This window comes from Canis lupus, chromosome 18, assembly GCF_048164855.1.
Source record: "Canis lupus baileyi chromosome 18, mCanLup2.hap1, whole genome shotgun sequence".
NCBI classification, from domain to species: Eukaryota; Metazoa; Chordata; class Mammalia; order Carnivora; family Canidae; genus Canis; species Canis lupus.
Window position 1 is genome coordinate 48,858,573 of NC_132855.1, and position 27,609 is coordinate 48,886,181.

The 27,609-nt window shown below is 39.0% G+C and overlaps 1 protein-coding gene, 1 long non-coding RNA gene and 1 pseudogene across 3 annotated transcripts in view; 2 read left to right on the plus strand and 1 right to left on the minus strand.

Moving 5' to 3' along the window:
- Positions 1 to 27,609, plus strand: part of LOC140609171 (uncharacterized) — a 219,864-nt gene that overhangs the window by 82,438 nt on the left and 109,817 nt on the right. The window lies entirely within an intron of this gene.
- On the minus strand, positions 3,665 to 5,809 carry LOC140609167 (uncharacterized). Its single transcript, XM_072784412.1, is given in 1 exon segment — positions 3,665 to 5,809. A coding segment is annotated over 1 exon segment (1,848 nt). The 5' UTR covers positions 5,513 to 5,809.
- On the plus strand, positions 23,448 to 25,858 carry LOC140609162 (vacuolar protein sorting-associated protein 52 homolog pseudogene; annotated as a pseudogene).

Here is a 27,609-nt window from a genome sequence, read left to right on the forward strand (position 1 = left end):
AGGGGCATAGACACTTTTTTGATAGTTCCTTAGTATATTTAGTTCATAAAATGAAGATATATCTGTATTTATATCTATATCTATATCATCTATATCTATATCTATCTCCATATATCTATATTGAACAGATAGGTCAAGATTAGATTGGAGATCCAGTCATCATTTACTAGCTACAGAGAAAAATACAAATCACCCACAGATCTCTATTTCCCAAAGCCTTCAGATTTTTCTTTGAGGACATCTCTTTTCCATTTGTAGACATAAAGTTTGAAGCAGATTGACAATAATCACAACTTCAGAGAGAGTCCTTTGCCAATATAATCTGAAAACCCCAACCCTTTATCAAGGTAATTAAAAGTTAATATGATCCAAGGTGACTCAGAGTGAAAATGAATGTTTTTGTTTAGTGACTGGGGGAATGATCCTCTTTCTCCCTTTCTAGTCAGGTATGTAAGTAATCCTGGAGAGCTTTGATGATGATAATTTTACCAAAAGGGAAGCTAGGTTTAGAATTAAGATATCGTAGAGAGTAAAGTTTAAGACTGTGACTGGGTCTTTTGTGACATCATTCATTCCATCAAATTGATCCTGAGGACCATCACATCTAAGACTATCCAACCACAAGCTGGTTAATTCTGTTTTCTGTTTCTTAATTTTCTGTAATTATTAGTAATTCTATGACATTGAACAAGCTACTTAATCACCTTGAATCTTAGTTTCTGTTCCAAAACATAGGGATTCCAGAGCATCTACAATAATTAGCACAGCACAAAGAATAGAACATTAATAAAGGAAATAGCATAGTCTTCACAATTTGATTTCAAAAATCCTCTAAAGCATAAGAGCTGGCATAATGTGAGAGTACCAATAGGAAATGGCTCCATTTATAGACCAATGCTGATGACAAATGTGCTCTGTAAACAGTGAAATCCAAAGCTGTAAAATCAAAGGATTTTCAACTGTAAGTTTTGTTTCCATCACAACCTCCTGTGTATATAGATTCTAGGTTTACTTAAGTATTTAGCATCAAACAAAGCAGTCAAACAAATTTTTCAACATCATTATTATAAGGGGCAAATTAAAGTGATTCTTGGTCCTTGGTGCTGAGGAGTTAATATTTGATAATTCACTGCTCCTTTACTTACTATGAAGAATAGTGATAACTTACAGAATTGAGAAGGCACTTATACTTTGAAACCATTAGACCTATTCTCTACAAAATATTGTTTTTCCTTTTTTTGAACTTAAATTACTAAATACTAACCAAATACTTTCTATGTATCAAATCATCTGCTAGGTGATATGCTAGCTAGGAAACTAGCTATATAAACATACAAAATCACATGAAAACTTGATTAACACCTCATTTAAGCAATAATTTGAGATGAGAATAGAAAGTACAAAGAAACACATATAACAATACTATTCTGCTAAAAATCAGATCACATTTGGTATGAATCACCTAAAAGTAATACCATATAAAATTATGAGTTTATTTTCTTGAATGTACCAAAATTATGGGAAAGATAAGGAATTGAATGGAATATATTAAAAGAATATTGCTTAACACAAAGATAATTTTAATACTAAAGTCATATTTGTTTCCAATATTTAATTCTTTTTTTGTGTTATCTAAAATATCTAAATAGATACAACATTTAAAATATAAAAAATATCAAAAAGGGAGACAGAACATGAAGACTCCTAACTCTGGGAAACGAACTAGGGGTGGTGGAAGGGGAGGAGGGCGGGGAGTGGGGGTGACTGGGTGACGGGCACTGAGGGGGGCACTTGACGGGATGAGTACTGGGTGCTATTCTGTATGTTGGCAAATTGAACACCAATAAAAAATAAATTTATTATTAAAAAAATAAATAAATAAAATATAAAAAATATATAAATGCAAATATAACTAAAAAAGGAAAAATTATCATTATTCATCCTCAAAGTATTAAGTTTTGATATTTTCATATCCCTATAAAACCTCACTATATTTTATGTCATTCATAAAACTGTATAGTCAAACTTCTAATCATTAACCCCTATTCATATGAGGTATTTTTTAAAAATTTGTTTTGCTTCAATTTCCTTAGTTTTCTTTTTTCTTTTTTTCTTTTTTTTTTTTTTTTTGAGAGGGATAAAGAATAACCTCCAGTGATTTCTTAATCCTATTCTACTACAAGAAGTTATACTATCTCATTATAACATTACAGCTCATTTTTGGTCATTCTGTAGAAATTGCTTTTGACAGCCTCTTTTCATATACTTAGTGAATTTTGAAATCAGTTAAAATCTAGAATTTCTATTATTAGTTTCCCATTTTTAATATTTTTACGATGCTAATATATTAATATTCTCCCTGAGTAGATTACTGAGTAACACAAAATACATTATTCTATGAATGTTGGCAGTTTGTCTTCTACATCACTGAAATAGTTTCCTGAGTAAATGTATTATAAGAAAGAAGAATTAACAATGAAGATAAAACTATAGGGAAAAGTGTTTTTATTAACTTTTTTATTATTTTTAACTGTTTTTATTAACTGTTTTGAGTTCTGTTAAAAAATAACTGTAATAAAAAAGAATTAGAAGTTAAAGGTAAATGAAATCAACCATAAATATTAATTTATCTGTAGTTAAATAAGAAATTTAATATGTTCTATTTTGCCATAAAAAATCCAAAAAGGAATAATTTCTCCATGTATGCTTCCATTTAGAGCATATAGTTAAAGGAATATAGATTCAATACTTAAGACTATTGAAATAAATCAATATAATTTTGGATACTTCTCCCAAGTTATTTCCTCACTGTCTTTCAAAAACAGTTGTCATTCTCTACACCATTCTTTCCCCTCCTTTAGAGTCTCCATGATTCCTAGTACATTACACTTTATTTGAAATTACTAATGTTGTGAAGATAATAGACAATGGGGAGATATCATGGAATGTTGGCCACATTTATGATTCCTGAGGATACTGTAAACCTTAGTAAGTTTAAACTGGACTACTGACTTATTGGCAGTCAATATAAAATATAACAATGCATTTTTTCTATTAAAATTATCCATCAATGTAATGCACACTTGGTGAACTATAGTTAGCGTTGATATGTGGTACCTATGAATGTTCTTTTTTTTTTTTAACAAAAAGACTACATTTGTTGAAACTTATCAATCCAGCTTTCCATCTATCTAAAAGAATAATTTCATAGGTACCTTTAGGAGAAACATATCTTTCCAAGCACAGTTACTAGGTTGTAGCATCTTTTGACTCAAGCTTTCTTCATGTCCTCTATGGGGAATTACTACACAGTCATAATTATGCTAAGCTAATGTTAATAATATTACCACATGTCCAATTCCTATTATGTAACATAATCATAAATATCTAATTTCAAAATAAGCTATATTTGTAACTTGTTATATTTATCATTCAGTTCAAATCTCAAAAGTCTTACATCCATCCCATAATGAAAATGCCCATTCTTTATATAACTGAGATGTCTGTATTATCTCTGATAAAAAAATTAAACACATTAGGAACTTTATTTTGCTTGTGAAATTTTATCAGTAAAGATGCCATCAAACTAATGAAACCCATGAGCTTTGTATTATTTATTAAGGCTTGTGCAGATACCTTAGACTTTTCTGGGCTTAGCCCATTCTTATGATTTTACCACTGTATGAATTCTCTGATGTACAGTGAGTTGTGACTTCTGAATGAATGCTTTCCCACATACAGCACACCGATAGGGTTTCTCCCCAGTATGAATTCTCCGATGTACAACAAGGTCTGACTTCTGGGAAAAGGCCTTTCCACATTCAGCACATACATATGGTTTCTCTCATGTATGAATGCGCTGATGCCCTGGGAGGTGGGACTTCTGAGAGAAGACTTTTCCACATTCACTACATACATAAGGTTTTTCTCCTGTGTGAATTCTCTGATGTCCAATGAGGTGTGACTGCTGACAGAAGGCTTTTCCACATTCACTGCATTTATAAGGTTTCTCTCCAGTATGCGTTCTCTGATGTATGATGAGCTGTGACTTCCGGGAGAAGGTCTTCCCACATTCAGTACATTCATAAGGTTTCTCCCCAGTATGAATTATCTGATGTATAATGAGTTCTGACTTTCTGCTGAAGGCTTCCTCACACTGAGCACATTTGTAAGGTTTCTCCCCAGTGTGAATTCTTTTATGTATAATGAGGTGGGACTTCTCACAGAAGGCTTTCCCACATTCAGTACATTCATATGGCTTCTCTCCAGTATGAGCTCTATGATGTATAACCAGCTTTGACTTCTGGGAGAAGGCCTTCCCACATTGATTACATTCATAAGGTTTCTCTCCAGTGTGAATTCTGTGATGTATAATGAGGGGTGACTTCTCACAGAAGGCTTTCCCACAGTCACTACATTCATATGGTTTTTCTCCAGAGTGAACTCTCTGATGTATAATGAGGGATGATTTCTGAGAGAAAGCTTTTCCACATTCAGAACATTCATAAGGTTTCTCCCCAGTATGAGTTCTCTGATGTACAATGAGATGTGACTTCTCACTGAAGGCTTTCCCACATGTACCACAATCATATGGTTTCTCTCCAGTATGAATTCGTTGATGTATTAGGAGTTGTGACTTTTTTAGAAAAGATTTTCCACATTCAATGCATACACAGGTCTTCTCTCCAGTTTCATTATTCACATTTTGAATAAGAGATTGTTTATTGCTGATAATTTTTCCACATTGACTACCTTCACAGTGTTTCACCCCATTCTGATTTTTTTCATGTTTAGAATAGGAAGAAATAAGTGTACTCCCACATCCAAAATTCTCATCAGTGTTTTTTCTTGCATAACCCCTAGTACAATGAAATAACTTTATATTAGGTTCCAAGCTCTTTTCAAATGAGTTACATTTACACAGTCTTTGTTTTGAAGCATCTAGGTCTGTGTAGTCATGAAATAATTTTCCTAATGCCTTAAATGAATAGCCAGACTCTTCAACAACTGTTTTATGTTTGATGGCCATGACTTGCCTGAGAAGTCTGTTTTGATTTTCCTGATCTCTCTCCACCTGGTCATCATCCTGCCAGACCTTAAAAATGGAGTACAATGAACAATCTCTTGTTACACTTTCCAATATCTCCTTATGGAAGGAAACACCTCCAAGCATATCCAATTGAGGATTTTCGAGTCTATTCTCCCTCTCTGGATAGATCCAATTTGGTATGTCTCTCTTTATGATCCATGGCTCTTCTCCTTGTTCCAACTTTGAGATGACATCTGGTTTGGAAACTGGATGTCCCAATGAGACCAGGTGGCTGAAGTTCTCCAGCATCACATCTCTGTATAGGGTCCTCTGAGCAGGATCCAGTTGCTGCCACTCCTCCTTGGTGAAAGCTACAGCCACATCCTCAAATGACAATGGACCATGAGACTTGGTCATTTTCTGTTTTTCTTCCAAAAGAGCAGAGGTGTGAGGAATCAGGACTGATATATCTCCAGGAGCCATTTACCAGTCTGGTAAATTCTTCTCAGTCCCAGGATGGGTCACACAGAGAAGACTGAACTCATTCACAAGAAGTGAGTATTCCCATGAAAGGTAGATAGTTTCCTATAGGGTTATCCCAGGCTTGTTCAAAATCAACCTGGAAGGAAAACCATCAATGCTCCTCTCTGGACATCAAACTTTAGATTTGTTTGCTCTCACATTCGAAGGACGTTTTCTTCCTTGAGGACGCGAGGGATCCAGGGTGATGGGAGGTTTGAGAAAACATCTGAGGTGGGGCTTCACCTTGGGGGCGGCCTCGGACCCAACACTCATCCCACAGACATCCCATCAGAACGCATAAGCCTCCAATTACTGACTCCCGCAGACCCCCGCCCCAGTATTAACCCCAGACTTCCTCATGACCCAACCCATAAATCCCTCTTCTGACCCCCAGGCTCAATTATCAGCTGAATGTTCTTAAGAGAGTAGATCCTAACAGTTTTTATCACAAAGAAAAATATTTTTTTTCCTTTTGCTTTTCTTTCTTTCTTTCTTTCTTTCTTTCTTTCTTTCTTTCTTTCTTCTTCTTTTTTGCTATATATATAGGAGATGGTGGATGTTAACCTAAACTTATTGTAGTAATTATTTCACAATAATTATGAATTATGCTATACACCTTAAACTTACCAATTGCTGCATGCAACTATATCTTAATAAAAGTGGAAAACAAATTATATACATTGAAAAATTGCACTCCCCTCACATAAAAAAATATCCAGCGAAATCTTATTTATTTTGGTAAATACATAAAATTATCTAGTTCTCAGAGAAGAAATTAAGGGGGTGTTTTTCAAAGTTTTAATTAAGGTATCTTTAGTATTAATAAGAATAGATGCACTGTATTTATATTATCCAAAATATTGTTTAGCACACAAATAAAAGATGATGCTGTGCTTTGGCAATTATTTGAGTCAATTTAAGGTTATAAGGTGAATGTACTAAATACCATTAAATATAGAGTGTTTTCCCTTTGTCTTGATTAATTCAAATGTAAGTTGTAACTTAATCATAGAGTTTAGAAAATATTGAATAATAAAAGACAAATACATATAGCTAAAGAGGGAGTCAATAATGTCAAGATATCAGTTATTTTCATATCAATCAATATACAAAGAGATAGTCTCTCTCTTATATGTTTGATTCTTTATTAATAATTAGTTCTGATGTTTTATTATTGCCTTTATGTCAAAAAAGTAGTTGCTACACATGACTTGTTACTCACAAAAATGAGAGGGAGAAAGAGAGAAAGAACATTAAAGTCACCATACTCACACACACTTTTTTCTTAGGCTTCCTCAGCTTGTTGCATGAAATGTTTAAGAGAAGCTGAAGACACCTTAGCAACACAGAAGCACATGTTTCAGCTCCTCAATCACATCTACCAGTTGACCTTCCCCTGCAACCTGCCATACTGCATCCTATCTTGAACTACTATTGCACAGCTTGAAAGGATTTACATATGAAAGAAGATACTGTGTATTTAGCTGGTAGAAAGCCAGGTATTCAGTTAGAAACAATAAAAGTATTGAATGAAACACAGTATCTGCCTGGAGGACAGTCCTGCTTTTGTGTGTTGTGAATTAATCCACAGAGATCTTTGCCTTCCTAGAGAGTACTGGGTTTAATATTTGTAACATCAGATCATAACGTTCAATATTTTTAAAAAATATATATGCTTGATTTAATTTGTACAAAAGCTATATAATTCTTGCACTGAAGTCAATCCAGAGCATTTTTGAGGTGAAAACTGATTGTATCCATCCATTCATTCATTCAGCCATGATATTTATGAAGTGCCTGCTACTGTGCTTTGTATGAGAATATAGCAGTGAATGAAAGAGTTAAATATTGTGTATTTTCCTAAAGTTTATATTCTAGACAATGGAGACAGTCACCAAACAAATAGCAGAGTCATAATAAATGGTATGTTCAGTAGTGATAAGTACCATGGAAGATAAAACAGAAAGTAAGGGACATGAAGAGTGGAACAAGGATGTTATAAATAGATTGCTACAGAAAATCTCTGTTTAAGATGATGTCTAATTATTCTGACAGAAGGACAAGAAGGAAAGAACCATGCGTGGCTGGGTCCAGGGCAGCTGGGGTAAATGAAGCAGGGAGTACAGTGGTGGAAGTATCCACAGTGTGTACAATAAAAGTAAAAAGGTGGACAGAGGGCTTGGAAAAGATTGAATAAGGGAGTACATTAGTAAATAATATCTGAGAGGCAATGTGGAGGCCAGATCTGTAGGCCATTGTAAACATTTTGGCCTTTCTGAAAGGTGATATGAGAGTCACTGGAAGTTTTAAGAAGTTGAGTAATATGATTAAACCTATGTTTTGAAATGATTACTCCAGTGCTTTATTGAGCTAAGACTGTGGAGGAGGGAATGGATGGGAAAGGATTAAAAGAGGGACACCAGCCAGGAGTCTGTTGCAGGTGGTTAAGGCCAACACGGTAGCTGTAGACATGGTGTGAGGTCATCAGATTCAAGTTACTTTTTTTTTTTCAAGTTACATTTGAAAGTTGCCAGTGAGTGTGGGGTGTGACACAAGAGAGTAGTGAAGATTTGGGGATTTTGGAAAATAAAGTATGAATTACCAGCAACAGAAATGGAAAATACAGGTGGGGCAGATTTGGGGGAAATTTCATTTACTGTTTTTGAACATGTGTATCATGAAATACCCATTAGTGTTCAAGTGGAAATACAGGGTAGGCAATTTGATACGTGAGGCTGGATTTCAGGAAAGACCTGAGAAACAAGAAGTGTGAATTTAAGTAGAATGAGACTATAGATAGTACTTAAACACTTCAGCACTGTCCTGTAAAGTGGTAGATGTACAAAGTGGTAGATGATCTACACCTGTACAAGTGGTAAATGATCAAAGATCAAGTTTTAGAAACTCAGAACATTACAATCAGCTCTAAAAATACCTGCTAATCTCACTCCTCATAGGATCATATCCAAAATGTGCCATTGTTATGAAATGTGATTAGCATAGAACTGAGTTTTTGTGTGACTCCTTTAATCATTGTGTTAAAATTTGAACCAGGTGGGTTCAAATAACTAGTAATAACTGGATATTTTGACAATTTTTTGTGGCTATTAATTTGTCTTAAGAATCAAAGGGTTAATGAAATAAGGACATATCCTTAGACCTTAATACAATATATTCACTTCAGATGGTTACCAGAGGAAATGGCAGGATGAGTGGTGGGGGTTAAGGAGGCAGGGGATTGTATAGAAGTGTTTAATAATTAAATTCTATACTTGAAACCAGGATTACACTGTGTGGTAACTAACTGGAATTTAAATAAAAACATGAAACTTAAAAGAAAAAAAAGAGATTAAGTTTACCTAAAAAAAAGGTGACAGATGCCACATCCTAGAGTATGAGCTGAGACCCTCACTAACAAACAGATGTTGCTCATGTTCTAGATGTTGCTGGAAGAAATATTAAGCTATTTTTTCTTTCTATAGATTACACAGAAAATATTGTTAAAATTGTCGTCACGAGGGGAGAACCTCAATGAGTAAATCCGGTTAACTAATTGGAATTTAAATTTAAAAAATTAGATGGCCAATCATTTGCCTCTTTTGTAACTTAGAAATAAAATGTCTCAATAAATATTCCTATTAAGTATTAAATATAATGCATTACTTCTAGTAATATTAGGTGCCATTTTGTATAATTTGTTTATATTTCTCACAAAGCCACTATTGCCTCCTTCAAGGATCGACACTGAAAATGTTTTATATATCTTATATTATCAAAATCATACAAACTTTCAATATTATTTTATAAATCGAAAAATCTATGAACTAAAATGGTGAAATTTCTATTTGCTGACACTAGATGGCGGTAGAACACTTTATAAAAGGTAGGACACCATCTAAATCAACAAAGTTCAAAGAATCAATTAAAATAAAATGGAAACAAAATGCCCAGAGAGTAAATGTATATTAATTTTTAATTCAGTACTATATTTTTGGAACCAATTCTTACAAAATTGGTTATTAGCACCTGGCAGGAATAACTCCTTAAATTTTATTTTATTTTTGTTTACTTTCGTTTTTCTTCTTTTTTAAATTTTTGTTTGAATTCAATTTAGTTAACATACACTGTATTCTTAGTTTCAAGGGTAGAATTTAGTGATTTATCAATTGTGTATAAGACCCAGTGCTCATTACATAAATGTCCTCCATAATGCCCATCGCCCTTTCCCCCACCGACCTCCTACTCCTTAAATTTTAAATAAATTCTGATTCTGATCACAGTTCATGAGACTTAAACCCATTTTTCCTCCTCTTGCCCCAGTTACTTACCAGAATGTTCTATCAAAGTTTTGTAACAAGTATAAGATGGAGAAACCTCTGATGATTAGGGATTTACAATGCTTTTGTGATAATATTTTCACAAAAGACACATGAATTGGGGTAAATTATACATTAATAATGTGGAAAGGTAGATCTTTAAGCTGTGATAAGAGCACAATGTTTTTGGCAAGGCGAATCATAATGAAATAAAAATGATCATTTAAGTAGTTTTAAGTAGTTTTAAGCCACAAGCAAACATATCTGGGAAGTAGTAGTCATTTATTTTTCAAAAATGATTCAAGCAAAGATTTTAATCAATTTTTTGAACCACAAGTATCTCAGTGCAAATCACTTATAACTTCTTTATTATGTAAACCTATAAAGATTAAATGACTAGCTCTTTATTACTGGAAGAGGAGGACTGGTCAAATGTTCATTCAAAAACACCATTTCTGATATTTCCAATTCACTGTCCTCATGTTATGAGTTTATCTTTTGATATCCAGCACTTTATTTGTCTAGGGAAATAAACAGCATAGCCAACGTCTGGATATGTGTATTGCAGTTCATATTAGATTATTGTAAGTATACATTCAACATAAATGGAACTATCCCTAAGGCACTGCCATTGTTCTGTGCTCTACGTCCACATAAGGTTAAGACATACCATTCACTTTTTACAAAAACTGCATGGCTATAATATAGGGTACTTGACTTACTGCTTATGGTGTCTCTTTCTTTTCTTTTTTTTTTAATCAATTAATTTTTTTCTTTTTTTTAATAAATTAACTTTTTATTGGTGTTCAATTTACCAACATACAGAATAACACCCAGTGCTCATCCCGTCAAGTCTCCCCCTCAGTGCCCGTCATGCATTCACCCCCCCCACCCTCCTTCCCTTCCACCACCCCTAGTTCATTTCCCAGAGTTAGGAGTCTCTATGTTCTGTCTCCCTTTCTGATATTTCCCACACATTTCTTCTCCCTTCCCTTATATTTCCTTTCACTATTATTTATATTCCCCAAATGAATGAGAACATATAATGTTTGTCCTTCTCCGTTGACTTACTTCACTCAGCATAATACCCTCCAGTTCCATCCACGTTGAAGCAAATGGTGGGTATTTGTCGTTTTTAATGGCTGAGTAATATTCCATTGTATACATAAACCACATCTTCTTTATCCATTCATCTTTCGTTGGACACCTAGGCTCCTTCCACAGTTTGGCTATTGTGGACATTGCTGCTAGAAACATCAGGGCGCAGGTGTCCCAGGGCTTCATTGCATCTGTATCTTTGGGGTAAATCCCCAACAGTGCAATGCTGGGTCGTAGGGCAGGTCTATTTTTAACTCTTTGAGGAACCTCCACACGGTTTTCCAGAGTGGCTGCACCAGTTCACATTCCCAACAGTGTAAGAGGGTTCCCTTTTCTCCGCATCCTCTCCAACATTTGTGGTTTCCTGCCTTGTTAATTTTCCCCATTCTCACTGCTGTGAGGTGGTATCTCATTGTGGTTTTGATTTGTATTTCCCTGATGGCAAGAGATGCAGAGCATTTTCTCATGTGCGTGTTGGCCATGTCTATGTCTTCCTCCGTGAGATTTCCCTTCATGTCTTTTGCCCATTTCATGATTGGATTGTTTGTTTCTTTGCTGTTGAGTTTAATAAGTTCTTTATAGATCTTGGAAACTAGCCCTTTATCTGATACGTCATTTGCAAATATCTTCTCCCATTCTGTAGGTTGTCTTTTAGTTTTGTTGACTGTATCCTTTGCTGTGCAAAAGCTTCTTATCTTGAAGAAGTCCCAATAGTTCATTTTTGCTCTTGTTTCTTTTGCCTTCGTGGATGTATCTTGCAAGAAGTTACTGTGGCCGAGTTCAAAAAGGGTGTTGCCTGTGTTCTCCTCTAGGATTTTGATGGAATCTTGTCTCACATTTAGATCTTTCATCCATTTTGAGTTTATCTTTGTGTATGGTGCAAGAGAGTGGTCTAGTTTCATTCTTCTGCAAATGGATGTCCAATTTTCCCAGCACCATTTATTGAAGAAATTGTCTTTCTTCCAGTGGATAGTCTTTCCTCCTTTATCGAATATTAGTTGACCATAAAGTTCAGGGTCCACTTCTGGGTTCTCTATTCTGTTCCATTGATCTATGTGTCTGTTTTTGTGCCAGTACCACACTGTCTTGATGACCACAGCTTTGTAGTCCAACCTGAAATCTGGCATTGTGATGCCCCCAGATATGGTTTTCTTTTTTAAAATTCCCCTGGCTGGGATCCCTGGGTGGCGCAGTGGTTTGGCGCCTACCTTTGGCAGAGGGCGCCATCCTGGAGACCCAGGATCGAATCCCACGTCGGGCTCCCGGTGCATGGAGCCTGCTTCTCCCACTGCCTGTGTCTCTGCCTCTCTCTCTCAGTGTCTGCCTATCATAAATAAATAATTTTTAAAAAATTAAAAATAAATAAATAAAATAAAATTCCCCTGGCTATTCGGAGTCTTTTCTGATTCTACACAAATCTTAAAATAATTTGTTCTAACTCTCTGAAGAAAGTCCATGGTATTTTGATAGGGATTGCATTAAACATGTAAATTGCCCTGAGTAACACTGACATTTTCACAATATTAATTCTGCCAATCCATGAGCATGGAATATTTTTCCATCTCTTTGTGTCTTCCTCAATTTCTTTCAGAAGTGTTCAACAGCTTTTAGGGTATAGAAGCTTTACCTCTTTGGTTAGGTTTATTCCTAGGTATCTTATGCTTTTGGGTGCAATTGTAAATGGGATTGACTCCTTAATTTCTCTTTCTTCAGTCTCATTGTTAGTGTATAGAAATGCCATTGATTTCTGGGCATTGATTTTGTATCCTGCCACGCTACCAAATTGCTGTATGAGTTCTAGCAATCTTGGGGTGGAGACTTTGGGGTTTTCTATGTAGAGTATCATGTCAACTGCAAAGAGTGAGAGTTTGACTTCTTCTTTGCCAATTTGAATGCCTTTAATGTCGTTTTGTTGTCTGATTGCTGAGGCTAGGACTTCCAGTACTATGTTGAATAACAGTGGTGAGAGTGGACATCCTTGTCTTGTTCCTGATCTTAGGGGAAAGGCTCCCAGTGCTTCCCCATTGAGAATGAGATTTGCTGTGGGCTTTTCATAGATGGCTTTTAAGATGGTGAGGAATGTTCCCTCTATCCCTACACTCTGAAGAGTTTTGATCGGGAATGGATGCTGTATTTTGTCAAATGCTTTCTCTGCATCTAATGAGAGGATCAAATGGTTCTTGGTTTTTCTCTGGCTGATATGATGAATCACATTGATTGTTTTAAGAGTGTTGAACCAGCCTTGTGTCCCAGGGATAAATCCTACTTGGTCATGGTGAATAATTTTCTTAATGTGCTGTTGGATCCTATTGGCTAGTATCTTGTTGAGAATTTTTGCATCCATGTTCATCAGGGATATTGGTCTGTAATTCTCCTTTTTGGTGGGGTCTTTGTCTGGTTTTGGAATTAAGGTGATGCTGGCCTCATAGAACGAATTTGGAAGTACTCCATCTCTTTCTGTATTTCCAAACAGCTTTAGGAGAATAGGTATGGTTTCTTCTTTAAACGTTTGATAGAATTCCCCTGGGAAGCCATCTGGCCCTGGACTCTTGTGTCTTGGGAGGTTTTTGATGACTGCTTCAATTTCCTCCCTGGTTATTGGCCTGTTCAGGTTTTCTATTTCTTCCTGTTCCAGTTTTGGTAGTTTGTGGCTTTCCAGGAATGCGTCCATTTCTTCTAGATTGCCTAATTTATTGGCGTATAGCTGTTCATAATATGTTTTTAAAATCGTTTGTATTTCCTTGGTGTTGGTAGTGATCTCTCCTTTCTCATTCATGATTTTATTAATTTGAGTCTTTTCTCTCTTCTTTTTAATAAGGCTGGCTAATGGTTTATCTATCTTATTAATTCTTTCAAAGAACCAAATCCTGGTTTTGTTGATCTGTTCCACAGTTCTTCTGGTCTCGATTTCGTTGAGTTCTGCTCGAATCTTTATTAACTCTCTTCTTCTGCTGGGTGTAGGATCTATTTGCTGTTTTTTCTCTAGCTCCTTTATGTGTAAGGTTAGCTTTTGTATTTGAGTTCTTTCCAGTTTTTGAATGGATGCTTGTATTGCGATGTATTTCCCCCTTAGGACTGCTTTCGCTGCATCCCAAAGATTTTGAACGGTTGTATCTTCATTCTCATTAGTTTCCATGAATCTTTTTCATTCTTCCTTAATTTCCTGGTTGACCTTTTCATCTTTTAGCAGGATGGTCCTTAACCTCCACGTGTTTGAGGTCCTCCCAAACTTCTTGTTGTGATTTAGTTCTAATTTCAAGGCATTATGGTCTGAGAATATGCAGGGGATGATCCCAATCTTTTGGTATCTGTTCAGACCTGATTTGTGACCCAGTATGTGGTCTATTCTGGAGAAAGTTCCATGTGCACTTGAGAAGAATGTGTATTCAGTTGAGTTTGGATGTAAAGTTCTGTAGATATCTGTGAAATCCATCTGGTCCAGTGTATCATTTAAAGCTCCCGTTTCTTTGGAGATGTTGTGCTTAGAAGACCTATCGAGGGTAGAAAGAGCTAGATTGAAGTCACCAAGTATAAGTGTATTATTATCTAAGTATTTCTTCACTTTGGTTATTAATTGGTTTAAATATTTGGCAGCTCCCACATTCGGGGCATAAATATTCATGATTGTTAAGTCCTCTTGTTGGATAGATCCTTTAAGTATGAGATAGTGTCCCTCTTCATCTCTCACTACAGTCTTTGGGGTAAATTTTAGTTTATCTGATATAAGGATGGCTACCCCTGCTTTCTTTTGAGGACCATTCGAATGGTAAATGGTTCTCCAACCTTTTATTTTCAGGTTGTAGGTGTCCTTCTGTCTAAAATGAGTCTCTTGTACACAGCAAATAGATGGGTCCTGCTTTTTTATCCAGCCTGAAACCCTGCGCCTTTTGATGGGGTCATTAAGCCCATTCACATTCAGAGTTACTATTGAAAGATATGAGTTTAGTGTCATCATGATATCTATTCAGTCCTTGTTTTTGTGGATTGTTGCACTGAACTTTTTCTTAAAGGGGAATTTTAAGATTCCCCCTTAAAATTTCTTGCAGAGCTGGTTTGGAGGTCACATATTCTTTCAGTTGCTGCCTGTCTTGGAAGCTCTTTATCTCTCATTCCATTTTGAATGAGAGCCTTGCTGGATAAAGTATTCTTGGTTGCATGTTCTTCTCATTTAGGACCCTGAATATATCCTGCCAGCCCTTTCTGGCCTGCCGGGTCTCTGTGGAGAGATCTGCTGTTACCCTAATATTCCTCCCCATAAAAGTCAGGGGTTTCTTGTCTCTTGCTGCTTTAAGGATGTTCTCTTTATCTTTCAAATTTGCAAGCTTCACTATTAAATGTCGAGGTGTTGAACGGTTTTTATTGATTTTATGGGGGGATCTCTCTATTTCCTGGATCTGAATGCCTGTTTCCCTTCCCAGATTAGGAAAGTTTTCAGCTAGGTTTTGTTCAAATACATATTCTGGCCCTCTGGCCCTTTCGGCGCCCCCGGGATTCCCAATTAAACGTAGGTTTTTCTTCCTCAGGCTGTCGTTTATTTCCCTTAATCTGTCTTCATGGTCTTTTAATTGTCTGTCTCTTTTTTCCTCAGTTTCCCTCTTTGCCATCAACTCGTCTTCTATGTCACTCACCAGTTCTTCCACCTCGTTAACCCTCGTCGTTAGGACTTCTAGTTTGGATTGCATCTCATTCAATTGATTTTAATTTCTGCCTGATTGGATCTAAATTCTGCAGTCATGAAGTCTCTTGAGTCCTTTATGCTTTTTTCTAGAGCCACCAGTAGCTGTACAATAGTGCTTCTGAATTGGCTTTCTGACATTGAATTGTAATCCAGATTTTGTAACTCTGTGGGAGAGAGGACTGTTTCTGATTCTTTCTTTTGAGGTGAGGTTTTCCTTCTAGTCATTTTGCTCAGTGCAGAGTGGCCAAAAGCAAGTTGTATTGGGAAAAGGAGGAAAAGAGAGAGAAAGAAGGAAAGAAAAGAGAAAAAGAAAAAAGAAATAAAAAAGAAAAAATGAAGAAAAAAGAAAAAAGAAGAAAAAGAAAAAGAAAGGAAAAAAGGGGTTGGGGAAGGAAACAAATAAAAAAGCAAAACAAAACAAAACAAAACAACAACAAAATAAAAGAAAAGAAAAAAAAAGAAAAGAACCACGGGGGAGTATCTTCTGATTCTGTGTACTTTAAGTCCCTTGACTTCCCCTGGAACTTGTCCGTCTCGCTGGTCTTCTGGGGGAGGGGCCTGTTGTGCTGATTCTCAGGTGTTAGCAGTTGGGGGAGCTGCTCTGCCCCTGCCTGGTGCAGGGCTCAGTGCGGGTTGTTTACCCCGTGAGGCCGCAGGAGCAACAGCCCCAGTGGCGGGGCCAGCTCTGGAGCCCTGGAGTCAGCCCCCGCAGTAGCTCCAGAGCTCTCCGTCTGCAGGGCCTGGAGGCTCCGGGCGGGGCCGCTGATCTGCTCAGCTCGGGGCAGGAGCGTCCTTGGGGTCCTGGGCCCTCCCGGCCTCTGCCTGTCCCGGGGGAGGCCGGATCCTGGGCTGTGTCCCGGCGCCCTGTGCTCCGGAGCCTGCGCTGGTGGATTCGCGCTCCCGCCCCGCAGCCCCCTCCGCGGAGCCGCCCCCGAGCCCCCCCAGCGGCTCCGGGTCCTGCCGCCCACGCTGCAGCCCTTAGGGAGCTCGGCGCACTCCCCCGGGGCGCAGGTGTCTGTTAGTGTCCCCGGGAGCCCGAGGGCATCCCCGCCCTCCTGGGTCCTGCTCCACCTCCCCGCGAGCCCCTTTCCGCCCGGGAAGGTTGGTGCAGCTCCTGCTCCTCCGGGACGGGGCTCTCCTGTCCTGGGGACACTCGCCCCGGCCTCAGCCCGGCTCCCCGCGGGGCCCCTCCCCCTTGGAGGCCTTTTGTGTCTTTATTTCTTTTTCCCCGTCTTCCTACCTGATAGAAGTGCGATCTGTTCTCACTGTAGCATTCCAGCTGGTCTCTCTTTAAATCTCAGGCCGAATTCGTAGATTTTCAGGATGATTTGAAGGTTATCTAGGGAATTTGGTGGGGACAGGTGACTTGGGGACCCTACTCTTCCGCCGTCTTGCCCCTCCTCCCGGTCTCCTTATTTTCAATAGAAGTACACAAAGTCAAAATGAGTGAGACAATACAGCACTCGGAAAAAGAAAACTAAAATTGAGGAATTCAATTAATACATGCCAATACAGTCACTACAAAGTCAGGAATAAATTTCAAATGGAACATATTATATTTGATTATCACTGTTAGTACTATTTCACCATAGTAGTACCACATAGACTTTCTTGTAATTGCCACCTGTTTTTATAGAATCAATCATTTCCCTAAGTGCAATACCTGGAACTCTGGAATTTAAAAAGTTCTATTAACAAAAACTTTGTTGGGGGCGCCTGGGTGTCTGTCAGTTAAGCATCTGCCTTCAGCTCAGGTCATGATCTCAGGGTCCTAGGTTCGAGTTCCACTTCAGGCTCCCTGCTCAGGGGAGAGTCTGCTTCTGCCTCTCCTTCTGCTGCTCTCTCTGCTTGTGCTCTCTCATGCTGTCTCTCAAATAAATAAATAAAATTATAAATAAATAAATAAATAAATAAATAAATAAATAAATAAAAGCTTTGCTGTAAAGGTATGAAAACTCTGCACTGTCTACACCCAAGTGTCTCTACCACACAATATTTGTGACTCACAATATATATTAGCACATTAACAGAAACATTTAAAAAGCCTGTTGAATTCTATTTTAGGCCACTAGACAACTTGTTTTAACCCTAGAACTTATTTTTATAGAACACATTTTTGTTCTAATGGCCTTATTTTTGTCTTAATCCTCAACCTGTTATGTTCTCCTCAAATTAAATCACAGCACTTCTATCTACATCCTCAGGAGTCATTTGTGAATATTTAACTCTTTAAGTATTTAACTTCTGAATATGTCATAGCATTGTATTTGTCACTCACACTATGTTCTTGGTATGCCATTTTCTTCACATTTCCTCACTATCTCAAGATAAAAATTTTAAATGCATATGTGAAAACAAAATCTGAGTCTTGACTACAATCCATATTTAATATGATTTTTATGTTATGTGATCTAAACACCATAGATAGTTACTAACATAAACACAAGTAACTGGGGGCACCTGGGTGGCTCAGTCAAGTTAAGCATCTGCTTTCAGCTCAAGTCATGATCGCAGGGTCCTGGGTTCAAGCTTCCTATTGGGTTCCCTGTTTAGTGGGGAGCCTACATCTCCCTCTCCCACTCCCACTTCCACTCCCACTCCCCCTGTTTGTGCCCACACTCTCTGTCAAATAAATAAAATCTTTAAAACAAAACAAGTGGAGTTCCCTAAGGTTGGGAAATATTCAGCCCTCAAAAATTTATTCCTCTAACAAAGCACAGCATAAAACACCTTTCCTTCAGTAAAAGATTTTCTAATACACTGATCTTGGTTCTGCCAGTAAGTTTCCCTCAACACATACCCCTGCACTCACTTCATATAATTTAGGCAACAAATCAGGAGGCTTAGGAGGCATTGTGATCTGAAACAGATTTTCACAGTAAATTTATCATGAATTTACTATTTATATCTCATTACTTTTAGAAACTAGTTTAGGCAAATGGCAATACAATTCACATATTCAATACCACTGTTAAAACATCAAGAACCATGAGGATATTTTTTAAAGTTAATTATCAAAGCCTAACATGAATAAATAATGTCTAATTTAATTAATTGTTTCATTTGGGAATATAAAATATTTGGTTTTCATTTTTTACTTTATATATATATATTTTTTTCTTATTGAAGTTCGATTTGCCAACATATAGTATAACACCCAGTGCTCATCCCATCTAGTGCTCTCCTCAGTGCCCATCACCGGTTACCCCAGGCCCCGCCCACCTCCTCTTCTACTTCCCCTTGTTCATTTCCCAGAGTTGGGAATCTCTCATGTTTTGTCATCCTCTCTAATTTTTCCCACTCATTTTCCCGCCTTTCCCCTATAATCTTTTTCAGTATTTCTTATATTCTCTGTATGAGTGAAACCATATAATAATTGTCTTTCTCTGATTGACTTACTTCACTTACTCACTCCAGTTCTATCCACGTCAAAGCAAATGATGGGTATTCATCCTTTCTGATGGCTGAGTAATATTCCATTGTATACATAGACCACATCTTCTTTATCCATTCATCTTTCGATGGACACCGAGGCTCCTTCCACAGTTTGGCTACTGTGGACATTGCTGCTATAAACATTGGGGTGCAGGTATCCCAGCATTTCACCATATCCGTATCTTTGGGGTAAATCCCCAGTAGTGCAATTGCTGGATTGTGGTATAGCTCTATTTTTAACTCTTTGAGGAACCTCCAGTTTTCCATAGTGGCTGCACCAGTTCACATTCCCACCAACAGTGTAAGAAGGTTCCCCTTTCTCCACATCCTCTCCAACATTTGTTGTTTCCTGTCCTGTTAATTTTCACTATTCTCACTGGTGTGAGGTGGTATCTCATTGTGGATTTGATTTGCATTTCCCTGATGGCAAGTGATGTGGAGCATTTTCTCATGTGCTTGTTGGCCATGTCTGTCTTCCTCTGTGAGATTTCTGTTCAGGTCTTTTGCCCATTTCATGATTGGATGGTTTGTTTCTTTGCTGTTGAGTTTAATAAGTTCTTTATAGATCTTGGATACTAGCCCTTTATCTGATATGTCATTTGCAAATAACTTCTCCCATTCTGTAGGTTGTCTTTTAGTTTTTTTGACTGTTTCTTTTGCTGTGCAGAAGCTTTTTATCTTGATTAAGTCCCAAATATTCATTTTTGCTTTTGTTTCCCTTGCCTTCATGGACGTATCTTAGAAGAAGTTGCTGTGGCCAAGTTCAAAAAGGGTGTTGCCTGTGTTCTCCTCTAGGATTCTGATGGAATCTTGTCTCACATTTAGATCTTTCATCCATTTTGAGTTTATCTTGTGTATGGTGTAAGAGATCTTGTTTCATTCTTCTGCACGTGGCTGTCCAATTTTCCCAGCACCATTTATTGAAAAGACTGTCCTTTTTCTGGTGGATATTCTTTTCTGCTTTGTCGAATATTAGTTGACCATAGAGTTGAGGGCCTATTTTTGGAGAAAAAAGTAAAACTTTTATTTATTTTTTGCATGTGTATGGGGGTGGGGTTCTAAAAGAAATTTACAACACATCTCTTCATTTGCTAGGTCTAGATCATTTTAATGGGGAATGCATTCATAGCAAATAGGGAAACTATTTCTAAGCCTGTAGAAAATCTCATTATAAGTACTCACAAAGCATTTCAAGTTTGCCAAATCACTGAGGATCTAATTTCTTCACTGTCTCTGCAGGATTTATTGTGAGTCTTAAGACTCTTTCAACAACCACAGGATTTTCTTTTTTATTCCAAACTCAGTGTTTCTTTGGCATTTTAATTCTCTTAAAAATCTTTTATGCTTCTCATCTATTTGTTCCCAGTTAGCTCTAAGTGCCAGGAGTCATGCCCAAAGCTCTTTTTTAGACATATATTTCAAATATGACTTATTTTATGTCTTTTTTTCTTCCCATGGCTTTCCCTCCACCAAGTCTGGGCTTACCTGAAGCAAAGGGATTACTTCAATCTGATGTTTACCTCAAGGCCAGGTCACACAGCTCAACTGGGGAATCTCACAGATCTCAGGTCGTTCTTTTTTTATATTTTTTTTAATTTAAATTCAATTTGCCAACATATAGTATAACACCCAGTGCTCATCCCATCAAGTGCCCTCCTCAATGCCCATCACCCAGTTACCCTAACCACCCACCCACCTCCCCTTCTGAAACCCTTTGTTTGTTTCCCAGAGTTATGAGTTTCTGATGTGTCTCCCTCTCTAATTTTTCCCACTAAGTTCCCCTCCTTTCCCTTATTATCCCTCTCAAAGACCTTGTTTATAATTCACATCTATTATTTTTGTTTGGAGAAAAGCAATGGGCTTTTATTTATTTTTTTTTTAATTTTTTTATTTATTTATGATAGTCACAGAGAGAGAGAGAGAGAGGCAGAGACACAGGCAGAGGGAGAAGCAGGCTCCATGCACCGGGAGCCCGATGTGGGATTCGATCCCGGGTCTCCAGGATCGCGCCCTGGGCCAAAGGCAGGCGCTAAACCGCTGCGCCACCCAGGGATCCCAGCAATGGGCTTTTAAAAGTCAAAAGAGTTTAAAATATATGGACTTTCTCTAGCCCTTTTTATCTCTGCTTACAAACTGGCCCAAGATTTTCTGATCTCTATCTTGTAATACATCATCCAAGGAAGATTCCAGGAGGCAATGAGTAGGGATGCAGGCTAAATACCTATGCTCTGCTTTCCAGGTTATTGTCTGTGACAGTTTTACCCAGAGGTTTTGGTTGCATAACTTGGATCACCACATTTCTAGCCATTGATAGAGGTTTCTTCACCACTCAATACCCACCAATAGCAACCGCTTAAAGTTGCTCTTTCAGAATTGTTAAATAAGCAATTTACCATTCTTAGAGGCATAACATCACTAACGTTACTTCTAAGTCAAATAATATTACAGTATAAATAGGAATAGGAGGAGCTATTTTCCACAGAGTTATTCATAAATGTGGGTTCTATTTCTGTAATATTCCTATAAGAAAAGTTATTCACTGGGTTTTTATAGCATCTGGACAGAGGAGTTAGGGGGCAGTGGGTAGAGGGAAGGAGAATCAAAGAGCGCTTAACTGTTCAACCTACATAAATCACACATTACTTCCATCACAACCATTTATAGTGCATTACTAAGAAATAAACATGTGGCCCTATTCACATGTAAAGTTCCCATACAATATCATCTAACCATGGGCTGTAAAGGGAGCAGCCAGCTGGTTACATGTCCAGCCTTGGAGCTCCCTTTACCCTAGAACCTGGCAATGCATGGAAGCAGCTGTCAACAGTTCTCTTAGGGAGAGGCAGTCCCCGGGAGTGCGGGTCCAGCAGCACAGGATCTTGGATCCGAGGGCGCCAAAGAGGACAAAGCCTGAGATCCTCCATTCCCTCTGAGACAAGTGAAAGCAGGGAGGGCATGGAAAAGAAAGAACTCTCCTGCTGCTGGGAACCCGGCAAGTTGTGCAGATCAGTGCACCCACACCTGCCCCCAGGAGCATCTAGGCCGTTGTGGACTTGGAGACTGCAGTTAGTTACTTGCAGTGAACTCGACTCCAGAGCTGGAAATCTGGCTGCCACCATTTTTTTTTCTCTTCTTTTCACCTTGCACCTGGGAGAGATAGGGCCTCTAGGGAGCAAAGGCCTCACAGGATAAACAGCTCATACTGAGCCCAGCACCTGGCAATGGGTGGGGCACTTCTGCCCAGGCACAGACACCTGAGAATCAGTGCACCAATCCCCACCCCCAGAAGAACTGCTGGAAGAACAAGGGAAAAGCAAGTGCTGCTGAACAAGCAGCACTGACTGGAAAGTTTCAGGACTGAGGGAAAATAGTCTGTAGACTAGAAGGTCTTTTTTTTTCTTTTCATTTTTTTTCCCATTACAAATCATTTTTGTATCAAGTTAAATATTTCCAACATTTATTCTCTTTTCCCATCTTAACTACAATATTTTACAAACTCTTCATTTTTAAGCTTTTTCCTTTTTGACTTTCATATTTCTACAATCACATGTCTTCGATATCTTTTTCACTTCTGGATTCCCTTCAACGTGTTCAATTTAATTTTGGTAGATATATGAGATATTGGTTTGTGTTTTTTTGTTTTTTTCTGACTTATTTTGTTTTGCAGTGGTGGAAGTTAGTACCTTCTAAAACACGACCAAAATACACCCAGAACAGAGTGGAACCAGCTAACCTTGTTGGTTCATTCTGTGAGACTATATTCTCTCTTCCTTTCCATTCTGTCCCCCTCTTTTATCCTGTTTATGGTTTGTGGCTGATATTGGGTCTTTGCTGGTTTGGGATTGAGCATCTTCTAATATACAGAACAAAATACACTCAAAACCAAGAGGATCACCTTGTAGGTGCCATCAGGGAGACTATATTCTCTCTCTACCCCCACTTCCTCACCACCATCATTGCTCCTTTTTTTGCCCTTTTTTTTTCTTTTTCTTCTTTTTTGTTTTTATTTTTAAATTTTTACTACTATGTTTTAAAATTTGTATTTCACTTTGTTTGATTTGTTTGATTTTGTTCTGCTCTTTTTTCTTTTATTTCCTGGCCTCTGACCTCTTCGGAATCATCTAGGCTGTATTTTACATAGGTCGTGGTTGATATTTTTGACTCTGCTCACTCATACAGCCACTCTGCACTGAACAAAATGACTAGAAGGAAGAATTCACTATAAAATAATGAGCTGGAAGCAATACTCTTTGCCACAGAGTCACATAATATGGATTTAAATACGATGTCAGAAATTCAATTCAGAAGTACAATTATAAAGTTACTGTTGGGCAGAAGTGCTTCCGGAAGCCGCTGGTGCCAGAACTAATTCAACTATGAGAATCTCTCTTCTTTACCACAACTTCCGGTGCAGCCTCTCTTTACATGGGGGTGGCCCTGGTCTTCAGGAGCCATTGCCACTTGGAGAATTGGACATTTCCTCTGATGAATTTATTCTGGATGAAGTGGATGTTCACATTCAGGCACATCTGGAGGATGAGTTAGTAAAGGAAGCTCTTAAAACGGGTGTGGATCTCCGTCACTATTCAAAGCAGGTTGAGCTGGAGCTACAGCAGATTGAGCAGAAATCCATTCGAGATTATATCCAGGAGAGTGAGAACATAGCGTCTCTCCACAACCAGATCACAGCCTGCGATGCTGTTCTTGAGCGCATGGAGCAGATGTTGGGAGCTTTTCAGAGTGACCTCAGCTCTATTAGCTCTGAGATCCGGACACTGCAGGAACAGTCAGGAGCCATGAATATTCGGCTTCGAAACCGCCAGGCAGTTCGGGGAAAACTTGGGGAACTTGTCGATGGTCTGATAGTGCCCTCTGCTCTGATCATGGCCATTCTGGAGGCACCAGTGACAGAGCCCAGGTTCCTGGAGCAGCTGCAGGAACTGGATGCCAAGGCGGCTGCAGTCCGAGAGCAGGAGGCTAGAGGCACAGCGGTTTGTGCTGATGTCAGAGGCATACTTGACGGGCTACGGGTGAAGGCGGTGACGAAGATCCAAGAGTTCATCCTTCAGAAGATTTATTCCTTCAGAAAACCAATGTCCAACTATCAGATCCCCCAGACGGCCCTGCTCAAGTACAGGTTCTTCTACCAGTTTCTGCTGGGCAATGAACGGGCAGTGGCAAAGGAGATCACGGATGAGTATGTGGAAACGCTGAGCAAGATCTACCTGTCTTACTATCGCTCTTACCTAGGGCGGCTCATGAAAGTGCAGTATGGGGAAGTTGCCGAGAAGGATGATCTAATGGGTGTGGAAGACACAGCAAAGAAAGGATTCTTCTCAAAGCCTTCCCTCCGCAGCAGGAACACCATCTTCACCCTGGGGACCCATAGGTCTGTCATCTCCCCCACTGAAATGGAGCCCCCCATCCTGGTGCCCCACACTGCCCAGCGGGGAGAACAGAGGTATCCATTTGAGGCCCTCTTCTGCAGCCAGCACTACGCCCTCCTAGACAATTCTTGCCGTGAATATCGTTTCATCTGTGAATTCTTTGTTGTATCCGGCTCGGCTGCACATGATCTCTTCCATGCTGTCATGGGTCGCACCCTTGGCATGACCCTGAAACACCTGGAGTCCTATCTCACAGACTGCTACGATGCCATTGCTGTTTTGCTCTGTATCCACATCGTCCTCTGGTTCCGTAACATTGCAGTGAAGAGGGATGTTCCTGCCCTGGACAGGTACTGGGAGCAAGCGTTTGCCTTGCTGTGGCCACGGTTTGAGCTGATCCTGGAGATGAATGTCCAGAGTGTCCGAAGCACTGACCCTCAGCGCCTAGGGGGGCTGGATACTTGGCCCCACTATATCACGCCCGATATGCAGAGTTCTCGTCTGCTCTTGTCAGCATCAATCAGACAGTTCCCAATGAACGGACAATGCAGCTGCCAGGACAGCTACAGGTGGAGGTGGAGAATTTTGTCCTCCAAGTGGCAGCTGAGTTCTCCTCAAGGAAGGAGCAACTTGTGCTTTTGATCAACAACTATGACATGATGCTGGGCGTGCTAATGGAGCGGGCTGCAGATGACAGCAAAGAGGTTGAGAGTTTCCAGCAGCTGCTCAATGCTCGGACACAGGAATTCATTGAAGAGTTGTTGTCTCCCCCTTTTGGGGGTCTGGTGGCATTTGTGAAGGAAGCCGAGGCTTTAATTGAACGTGGACAGGCTGAGCGACTTCGACGGGAAGAAGCCCGGGTTACTCAACTGATCCGTGGCTTTGGTAGTTCCTGGAAATCATCAGTGGAGTCTCTGAGTCAGGATGTAATGCGGGGTTTCACCAACTTCAGAAATGGAACCAGTATCATCCAGGGAGCTTTGACCCAGCTGATCCAGCTCTATCATCGCTTCCACCGGGTACTCTCTCAGCCCCAGCTCCGAGCTCTCCCTGCCCAGGCGGAGCTTATCAACATTCATCACCTTATGGTGGAGCTCAAGAAGCACAAGCCCAACTTTTGATGCGCCAGACCCTGGGATCCACCCACCTTCTCCATGGACTTCTGTACCCCATCCCAGACTCTTCTTCACCTGGGGTTTCCTTAACAGTTGTCCACCTGCCTCCCAGGTCCTTGACATGCCTCACCCTGCCTCATCAGAATAAGCTGGATCACCTTGTTTTCGGGTTCCCAGGACCACTCCCCCGGGGCTTCCAAAAGCCTTTATCATTTCCCTGATTTCACCACCCCCTCCCCCACACCCAAGTTCTCTTCCCCCAGTAAAATCTTCACTGTCTCAGTCTCTGGTTTTCTCAATTCTTGTCACCATGGCCTGAGGTGCAACACCTCAACTCTTGGAATTGGTGGCAAGGCAAGTCATTGATTTTTTTTCCCCCTTTCACTCAGTGATTTCTTTTCTGTAGCTTTTTGACCTAACATCTCAGCAACTTGAACACTAACAAGACCTCTCCTGGCTTGAGAGTTTCTCCAAGGTCAGTCTGCAGAAAACAATAAATATTTAATATGACATAAAAAAAATAAATAAAGTTACTGTTGGCTCTGAAAAAATGCATAAAGGACTCTAGAGACTTCATTACTGCAGAATTGAGATCTAATCAGGCCAAAATTAAAAATACTTTAACTGAGATGCAATCCAAACTGGATGATCTAACTGGTAGGTTTAATGAGGTGGAAGTGAGAGTGAGTGACATAGAAGACAAGTTGATAATAAGGAATAAAGCTGAGGAAACAAGAGAAAAACAATTATGAGCCCACAAAGAAAGGCTTAGGGAAATAAATGATAGCTTGAGAAGGAAGAATATACGTCTAATTGGGATTCCAGAAGAGGCTGAGAGAGAGGGGACCACAAAGTATATTTAAACAAATCATAGCTGAGAACTTCCCTAATCTGGGGAAGGAAACAGGCATTCAGATCCAAGAGATAGAGAGGACCCCTGAAAAAAATCAATAAAAACTGTTCAACCTCTACATTTAGTAGTGAACTTTGTAAATTTTAAAGATAAAGAGAAAATTCTTAAAGCAGTGTGAGACAAGAGATTTTTAATTTACATGTGGAGAAATATCATATTAACAGCAGACCTCTCCACAGAGACCTGGCAGGCCAGAAAGGGCCAGCAGGATGTACTCAGGGTACTAAATGAGAAGAACATACACCCAAGAATACTTTATCCAGCAAGGCTGTCATTCAGAATAGGAGAGATAAAGAGCTTCCAAGATGGACAGAAACTGAAAGAATATGGACCACCAAACCAGCTCTGCAAGAAATATTAAGGGGGACCCTGTAAAAGAAAGAGGGAGCCCAAAGAAACAATCTAGAAAAACAGGGACTGTATAGGTAATATGATGGCACTGAATTCATATCTTTCAATAGTTACTCTGAACATGAATGGATATAATGATCCCATCAAAATATGCAGGGTTTTGGATAAAAAAGCAAAATCCACCTATATGCTGTCTACAAGAGACTCATTTTAGACCTAAGGACACTTCCAGCCTAAAAATGAAGGGATGGAGAACAATTTACCATTCAAATGGTCCCCAAAGAAAGCTGGGGTAACAATCCTCATATCAGATATATTAAAGTTTATCCCAAAGACTGTAGTAAGAGATGAAGAGGGACACTATATCATACCTAAAGGGTCTATCCAACAGGAAGACCTAACAATCATGAATATTTACACCCTTAATGTAGAAGCTGCCAAGTATATCAATCAATTAATAACCAAAGTAAAGAGATACTTAGATAATACTACACTAATAGTAGGAGAATTAAACCCGACATTTTCAGCTAATAACAGATCTTCTAAGCAGAACATCAACAAAAAAACAGGGCCTTGAATGATGCACTAGACCAAATAGATTTCACAGATATAAACAGAACATTCCATCCAAATGCAACTGAATACACATTCTTCTCAAGTGCACCTGGAACTTTCTCCAGAATAGACCACATACTGAGTCACAAATCAGGTCTCAACCAATACAAAAAGAATGGGATTGTCCCCTGCATATTTTCAGACCACAAG